The sequence below is a fragment of the Erythrolamprus reginae genome, chromosome 7, assembly GCF_031021105.1.
Source record: "Erythrolamprus reginae isolate rEryReg1 chromosome 7, rEryReg1.hap1, whole genome shotgun sequence".
Lineage (NCBI taxonomy): Eukaryota > Metazoa > Chordata > Lepidosauria > Squamata > Dipsadidae > Erythrolamprus > Erythrolamprus reginae.
In genome coordinates, this window is record NC_091956.1 from 29226867 (window position 1) to 29235536 (window position 8670).

At 37.4% G+C, this 8670-nt stretch overlaps 1 protein-coding gene across 2 annotated transcripts in view; it reads left to right on the forward strand.

Moving 5' to 3' along the window:
* The window catches only part of SPOCK3 (SPARC (osteonectin), cwcv and kazal like domains proteoglycan 3), a 176484-nt gene extending 169287 nt beyond the window's left edge, over positions 1-7197 (forward strand). For both annotated transcript variants that reach the window (XM_070757254.1, XM_070757255.1), the window contains 3 exons: positions 2794-2856; positions 3565-3702; positions 5401-7197. In XM_070757254.1, the coding sequence (XP_070613355.1) occupies positions 2794-2856; positions 3565-3702; positions 5401-5552 (353 nt within the window). In that variant the 3' untranslated portion in view covers positions 5553-7197. The remainder of the gene's footprint in view (positions 1-2793; positions 2857-3564; positions 3703-5400) is intronic.
* Positions 7198-8670: the final 1473 nt, after the last annotated feature.

Consider the following 8670-nt stretch of genomic DNA (forward strand, 5'->3'; position numbering starts at 1 on the left):
TTCTCCTTCCCACCTTCTTCCCTCCCTCCCTCCCTTCACTCATTCCTCTCTTACTCTCCCCTTTCATAGGTTTCCTTGCTTCCTTCCTCTGTTCCTGTCCCTTCCCCCTTTCTTGCTTTCTTGCTTTCTTGCTTGCTCTTTTTCTTTCTCTCTTTTACCTTCCCTTCCTCTATTTCTTCTTTTCTTTCTCCTTCCCACCTTCTTCCCTCCCTCCCTTCACTCATTCCTCTCTTACTCTCCCCTTTCATAGGTTTCCTTGCTTCCTTCCTCTGTTCCTGTCCCTTCCCCCTTTCTTTCTTTCTTTCTTTCTTTCTTTCTTGCTCTTTTTCTTTCTCTCTTTTACCTTCCCTTCCTCTATTTCTTCTTTTCTTTCTCCTTCCCACCTTCTTCCCTCCCTCCCTCCCTTCACTCATTCCTCTCTTACTCTCCCCTTTCATAGGTTTCCTTGCTTCCTTCCTCTGTTCCTGTCCCTTCCCCCTTTCTTGCTTTCTTGCTTTCTTGCTTGCTCTTTTTCTTTCTCTCTTTTACCTTCCCTTCCTCTATTTCTTCTTTTCTTTCTCCTTCCCACCTTCTTCCCTCCCTCCCTTCACTCATTCCTCTCTTACTCTCCCCTTTCATAGGTTTCCTTGCTTCCTTCCTCTGTTCCTGTCCCTTCCCCCTTTCTTTCTTTCTTTCTTTCTTTCTTGCTCTTTTTCTTTCTCTCTTTTACCTTCCCTTCCTCTATTTCTTCTTTTCTTTCTCCTTCCCACCTTCTTCCCTCCCTCCCTCCCTTCACTCATTCCTCTCTTACTCTCCCCTTTCATAGGTTTCCTTGCTTCCTTCCTCTGTTCCTGTCCCTTCCCCCTTTCTTGCTTTCTTGCTTGCTCTTTTTCTTTCTCTCTTTTACCTTCCCTTCCTCTATTTCTTCTTTTCTTTCTCCTTCCCACCTTCTTCCCTCCCTCCCTCCCTTCACTCATTCCTCTCTTACTCTCCCCTTTCATAGGTTTCCTTGCTTCCTTCCTCTGTTCCTGTCCCTTCCCCCTTTCTTTCTTTCTTTCTTTCTTGCTCTTTTTCTTTCTCTCTTTTACCTTCCCTTCCTCTATTTCTTCTTTTCTTTCTCCTTCCCACCCTCTTCCCTCCCTCCCTTCACTCATTCCTCTCTTACTCTCCCCTTTCATAAGTTTCCTTGCTTCCTTCCTCTGTTCCTGTCCCTTCCCCCTTTCTTGCTTTCTTGCTTTCTTGCTTGCTCTTTTTCTTTCTCTCTTTTACCTTCCCTTCCTCTATTTCTTCTTTTCTTTCTCCTTCCCACCTTCTTCCCTCCCTCCCTTCACTCATTCCTCTCTTACTCTCCCCTTTCATAGGTTTCCTTGCTTCCTTCCTCTGTCCCTGTCCCTTCCCCCTTTCTTTCTTTCTTTCTTGCTCTTTTTCTTTCTCTCTTTTACCTTCCCTTCCTCTATTTCTTCTTTTCTTTCTCCTTCCCACCTTCTTCCCTCCCTCCCTCCCTTCACTCATTCCTCTCTTACTCTCCCCTTTCATAGGTTTCCTTGCTTCCTTCCTCTGTTCCTGTCCCTTCCCCCTTTCTTGCTTTCTTGCTTGCTCTTTTTCTTTCTCTCTTTTACCTTCCCTTCCTCTATTTCTTCTTTTCTTTCTCCTTCCCACCTTCTTCCCTCCCTCCCTTCACTCATTCCTCTCTTACTCTCCCCTTTCATAGGTTTCCTTGCTTCCTTCCTCTGTTCCTGTCCCTTCCCCCTTTCTTTCTTTCTTTCTTTCTTGCTCTTTTTCTTTCTCTCTTTTACCTTCCCTTCCTCTATTTCTTCTTTTCTTTCTCCTTCCCACCCTCTTCCCTCCCTCCCTTCACTCATTCCTCTCTTACTCTCCCCTTTCATAAGTTTCCTTGCTTCCTTCCTCTGTTCCTGTCCCTTCCCTCTTTCCTTCCTTCCTTCCCACCCTCCGTCCATTCATTCACCCATTCATCTCTTGATCGCTTAAAGCTAGTTTACTGGTTTTCTTTAAAATAAATATTCTAAAACATGTCTCAATTAATGTAATTTTATTGGTTTCTATTTTTATAAGTTACCAGTAGCCACTGCATTTTCTAACCTCGGCTTATACTCGGGTCAATAAGTTTTCACAGTTTTTGTGGCAAAAATTGGTGCCTCGGCTTATACTCGGGTCGGCTTATACTCGAGTATATACGGTAGTTTGATTAAGCAAATGTATGTATACATGATATCATGCATATATAAATACAAGAAACAATAGAAAAAAATTACATGAGTAAACAGAATGATTTTTAATACTCTAAAATGTACTCTATATACATACATTATTTTAATAGAATATATTAGTGGAACATATAATGAATACCTGAATGTGCCTGTGTAAAAACTAAACAAATTCAAAGAAGTTAGAACTACTAGATGATATTTTTTATTAATAATAATGGCATATATATTTAATTATCAGAACTGATATGTGAATAGCAGGGCAATCTTGTAATTGTCATACTTTTGTTTAAAAGAATCTTTTTCAGTCCAGCGGATCCAAATCTATCAATATGTATGGAAAAACCCAAACTGGGCAAGGTTGTCGAATGATGTTTCACTGTACATCTTTATACAGAGAGGCAGAATCACAACACATCATTAGTGTAGTCTAGAAAAGTGGTTTGCAAACCAAGTTTAGTGACTATCTTCTGGAAGTTAAAATGACAATCAAACATTTTAAATATTTGAAAAAAAACTTGTAAATTGAGCAAGACTTTCTTCAGTTGTCATACTTGGCTAAATTTTAACATGCCTGATGTTATTCTAGATCCACCTTGCCAGTCGTTGCTCAGCAACATTCACAAACAGCCGGGGGGAAAGAAATTTCTAGGTAAGTTGTATGTTAGTTTTTGAAGCTTTAATGTCTTAAGACTCATTTATGTCGCCAGGCTTGGGACAATTAGATCTTAGGCCCCCTGGCCGATGAATGTTATGTATGGCTAAGGTTTGAATGTGTACAATTGAATTTTAAAATATTAGCGATTTTAGGTTACTTATCCAGTTAATTAACTGGATTTGTCATTGTATTTTATTGTTTTTTTATTATATGTTGTAAGACACCCCAAGTCTTTGGAGAAAAGAGGCATAGAAATCCAATAAATGAATGAATGAATGAATGAATGAATGAATGAATGAATGAATGAATGAATGAATGAATGAATACGGACCATTCAGACATTCCTTAATATGATTATTCCAATATTTTATCTTGCATTAATTTTCCAATTGTCAAGATGGCTGCTTACTTTTCAATAATCAACTCTACATACTCTGGAGTGAGTTGTAGTCTCCTTTATTATTCCTAAATTGTGCCAGTTTTTCCTTTTTTCCCCCCTTTTTTTTTCCTTTTTTTTTTTTTACATAGCAACCAAACTCATTCAAGGCACATTGACTTGATATTTAAAAGAAATTCAGAATAAAGAGTGCTTATACTAAAGTAAATATCCTCTAAATGCTATAAGCTGCTTTGCAAGATCCTTCATTGGAGTCACAATGTAAAAGCCGCAAAATATTTATGTTTTTTTGTCTTCTTATTCAGGGCAGTATATTCCTTTATGTGATGAAGATGGCTACTATAAACCAACTCAGTGTCATGGAACTGCAGGTCAATGCTGGTGTGTTGACAGATATGGCAATGAGGTGTCAGGATCCCGAACACACGGTGCTGCAGATTGTGGTAAGTATCCAAAATGTCCATTTCCCGACCCATTATAACTGTGTGCCAACTCCAGCATTGCAATAGCTAATTTTGAAAGTTTTTAATCTAAACTAATTTCCCAATTTGAGGGTATCCACATACAGTATATTTGCTATAACTTCTATTTCTATCACTTTAGACAGATATGACATTGGGAAAGTCTGATTTGGATAGTAATTTGGAAATGATTTGGGGGGTGAGAATTGTGCATATGCCTCAAGTAATATACACATCACATTCAAAGAAGACATCAGACCAACACATTTCATTTATCTTAATCTTCATCTTGGACCATTAAACTTTCGTATAAATAATGAACTAATTAAAGAATATTGTGTTGAATGGGTTTTATGAATAGATTGCAATTAATGCTATCATAATTATAGACTCATTAAATCATTCAGCGCAGTTCATATCACCTATTTTTGCTTGCCTTCAGAAGAGGCTGTTGCTTTATGCTTATAATAATTAACCATAATTTTAATAAGTTTCTCTTCTACTTAAAGTACAAGATGCTTTATACAAATCTGTTGTCTAATTAATTGGGGAAAAAACATATGCTTTGTTTGCCAAATTATTTTTTTGTCATATTTAACCCTCCAGAGAAAAGATTGATGGGAATATATTGTTCAAATACAACAATCTTAGGCTGCCATGTAAATGGCATTCTGTGCACAATAGAGACCCTATACCACTCTTTTCAACACAGAGTGCCCAAACTGGAATGCATGTGCGCCAGAAACCCAAAGACCAGCTGGCCGGTGCACATGCGTTGGTCTTCCAGTTTCCAACAGGTCTTCAGGTTTCCAGCACGTACATGTGCACCAGCCAGCTGTTCTTCAGGTTTCTGGAGCTCCATTGTGTGCAAAGACCAGTTGGCCAGTGCTCATGTGTGCACCATAAACCAGAAAATCAGCTGGTAACGGTGCATGTGCCCACAGAAGTGGCTCTCTGTGCCACCTCTGACATGCACACCATAGGTTTAGCATTAGAGCCCTATACAAGCTCTGGGGCCCCTGATTAAAGTTCTGTTATATTGCTAGAGAGAATTAACTGGAAAAAATAAAGATGTAAGGGTAGAATAGCCAATCAGCAAATCATGCTTTTCTTCTCTAGGTAGTTAATACCATCATAAAGCTATTCAGAATTCAAATGAGTTCTAATAAATTGATTGAGGAGGGATTGTGGTACTTCATTTCAGTATAGTTCGGTTCAACAGATACAGGGTGCATTCCAAAAGTAATGCAGTTTTTTTAAAAAGTAACTTATTGAACAGATTTGTACAAACACTTAAAATTCTTCAAAGTACTGTCTGTCAGATCTATCAGAAGGTCATTCGTACCGTAATCACAAAATTGGATTACATCAACAGGCTGTACATGGGATTGCCCTTGAAGATTATTTGGAAGCCAAAAATGGTCAAGAATAAAATTTTTCCCTACTGGTTCTGTGGGCAGGGGAAGGATATTGCAAAATCTCTGTTCCCACCCCACTCCTGGGGGAAGGATATTGCAAAATCTCCATTCCAACCCCACTCAGAGGTGGTATTTGCCAGTTCTCCGAATTACTCATAATTTCCACTACTGGTTCTCCAGGACCTGCTGAATTTCACCCCTGGGGTATGTGTATGTGTGTGTGTGTGTTACATATTTATATATTTTCTTCTTCACTATGTAGATTCAGAGACATCAGGGGATTTCGCCAGTGGTGATTTCCGTGAATGGACAGATGATGAGGATGATGATATCATGAATGATGAAGATGAAATAGAAAATGATGATGAAGATGAAGACGAGGGTGATGATGATGACCACGGGGGATACATTTGATTTTTTTAGCCGTGACTAATTTGTCTCTAAAATTTACAAGATGCTACCCCGGAAAATTCTTCTACCTTCAAAGGTCAAATGGAATCAAATCTACATGTATATTTTGTATGATTATTTGAAACACTGCAACTGGACATTCTTCGTTTAAATGGAAATCATTACATTATGTGTTGTTTTTATATGCCACCCAGCAGAAGAAAATGCACTGGAGGGTAGCCTGAAGGGGGAAAAAATAGATATTTGAAATGTGTGAGGTAGTGAAAAACAAGCAAACCCCAATATAACTTTAAGGACAAACGCTGCTTCAGAATCTGTACGTAAAGGCACACTTCCAGCAGACCAGTGCTCCATTATAAAGCAGCTCTGTCATGATGTAGATCACAGGGAACGTGCATGAGCAAGAGAGAAATTTTTAACATGTCATCAGCTTAGTATATTAGAGTAGCAGAGAATCTATAAGAGGACACAAAGTGCCAGTTACTCTTTTTCTGTTTTGAACCGTTATGTTTTCAACTTCCAAATTACTAGGATCTTGAAATGATACACGTTCATTCTGTAAAGCAGGGGTGGGGAACTCTGGCCTCTTTATGACTCGTGGACTTCAAGTAGCAGAATTCCTGAGCCAGCATGGTTGGTTCAGGAATTCTTGGAGTTGATCTCCAGATGCCATAAAAGGGCAATAGCTGCCAACCCTTGCTCTAAAACTTGACTCCTAGTAACTATATTGACGGTGCCCATGTTGTTTAGGGAAAACAAAATGGAACTTTTTGATTTTTAAATCTAATATATTGCCATAGTATTTCCCCCTTTCAAAAATTAACCAATCTGTTTAGCCTTTCTGAAATCAACTAGAAATAAATTCAGTCAGTTCCAACAAACATATAATTTTTCCTTTTTCCTGTCCTGAGTAAAACTTTCATAAAAGTTATGTTTCTGTGTTACTGTAACTGATAACGATGACATTATGATGATGTCTGGGTAATTGTTTTTTTAACTATGGCTTTTTCATTTTGAAATGGTCCTAAACATTTCTCTTCTAATTTATCCCTTTTTGCTATTAGTTCAAAACTTTAGAGGAGCTATTGTAAGGTGCCTTGCAAAATAGTAATAGAAAGATTTATAGCATGCATACTGAAATAAAATTATGAGGCAGTAGCCAAGCATTTCCAAATTCCAAATTTTATATCACTATAAGTGCTGCTATTGTTATGGAGAATATTTTTTTTTCTCCTCTGCCCCAATTTTTACATAATTACCATATAGAATGCATTACAATTCTTAAATAGAGTTGCATTCACAATTTGACTATAGACAAAATTATTTTAATCACTCTATTTATGTTAGCATGTTAATTGTGTAAATGTTTTGAAATTCCACTACCTGCATTCATATCAAATTATGGCTTCATGCCATAATGAAATTGAAAAACTCTGTGTAATTATGCAAGCAGTTGTTTAATTTCAACTCTACATTACCATTTTACCTAATTTTTAATCTGAAATTAATTGAAATAAAATTTCTTTGCATTTGATTAAATAGATTTAATATTAAATTTAATGATTATCTTATGTAACATTAAAATACCGTTTTTCTTTTTATGTTCATGTATAGTTTACAAAATAAAGACTCTTGTAACCATCTTTTATTCAGAGTGTTGTAATATTTCTTATAGAGCTAAGGCAATAGATACTCTTAGCATTCTTGTATTAAGCAATATTGGAATAAGTTGAATTAGATGAAAAAGCAGCCCACCAAGCAATAACATTTGCATTTCCATATACTTTAATGTGATTTTCAGCAATGGCTTTGATTTTATTAAATGCATATAACTATTGGAAAATCTTCATGTGCTCAATTGTTATTAGGTAAGATTGCGAGGCTAATTAAAAAATTCAATTTGCAGTTTTAAACATCCAAGCTAATTGCTTACTAGAGTCAAATGTTTTTCTAAAGTCAATCTGCTTTACCACATCATTGGCCTAACACTATTCATTTTGTAAAGAGAACATTTTCAATCCAGTTTTATTGTGCTGAAATCTATTATTGTTTAAGAATGGAAGAGGTTTCTGTTGTTAATTAGGGTTGTGTAAAGTAAGCGATGGAGAGGACACTTTTTCACCATCCAGCAAAAATATAACCAACTAGTTAGTTACTATACTACATCAAATGGGAAAACAGAGAATATTCTGGCATAGAATTACTTCAGTATATTTGCACTTTTGGTTTAAACAAGTGAAAATTAATTATTCTTACAATTCCTTACAAACTGTCACTGTTCTGTGGCAGGATCCAAACTGGGTCAGTCACCAGGAGCAGAAGTTTTGTCTTCTGAGCTTTTGGACCCGAACTGGAACCCATCTACAGCATAGGTGGGTTCCTGCTGGTTCGGGCTGGTTCTATAGAACAGGTAACACCACCTTATTTTTTGCTTCTCTGCACTCATAGAAGCTGTTTTTTGCTTCTGCAAAAAACTGGGCTCTTAGCACTGTGCTGGGCTCTTAGCACTGTGCATGCACACACGTGTGAAGCTCCTGCCTGTCCACACGGCGTATGAGGCGAACTGGCAATAAGTTAGTCCCTGATCTACAGGGAACTTCTCTCTAGCAGAGTGTGTGCATGAGTCTGAAAGCTTGGAAGACAAAACCTCTGGTCCTTGTGACCCACCCAGATTGGATCCTGCAACATTAGTCTGGGACATCTATATCTGCCTTTATTTGTGTCACTGTTGTGTCACACTTGAAGTAGTTCAGCTCATGATTCATGTCCAATTGTGAATGCCTTATTTATCAGTAAGACTGTAAGTATGAAAAACTGAAAAAAGACCAAGTGCCTCCATCCTATATTTGTGCCTTGCATTTTTCCTAGCCAACTGCATTATTTCACATTCATATTTGATATACTCCAGTCATTCATTAGTTCGTCCGTTCGTTCGTTCATCCATCCATCCCTTTGCTTGAGATTCTATTTTTTAATCTTGTAATTTTTTAATTAATTAGCCAACGTTACAAGATTTGTCTTACATGCCAATTGTTTAAGCGTTGTCTCAACTTTCACATGAGTTGTAAGACAAAAGTTTGAACAGCACCAGAAACAAAGGGGAAAAAACCCACTGCCATGT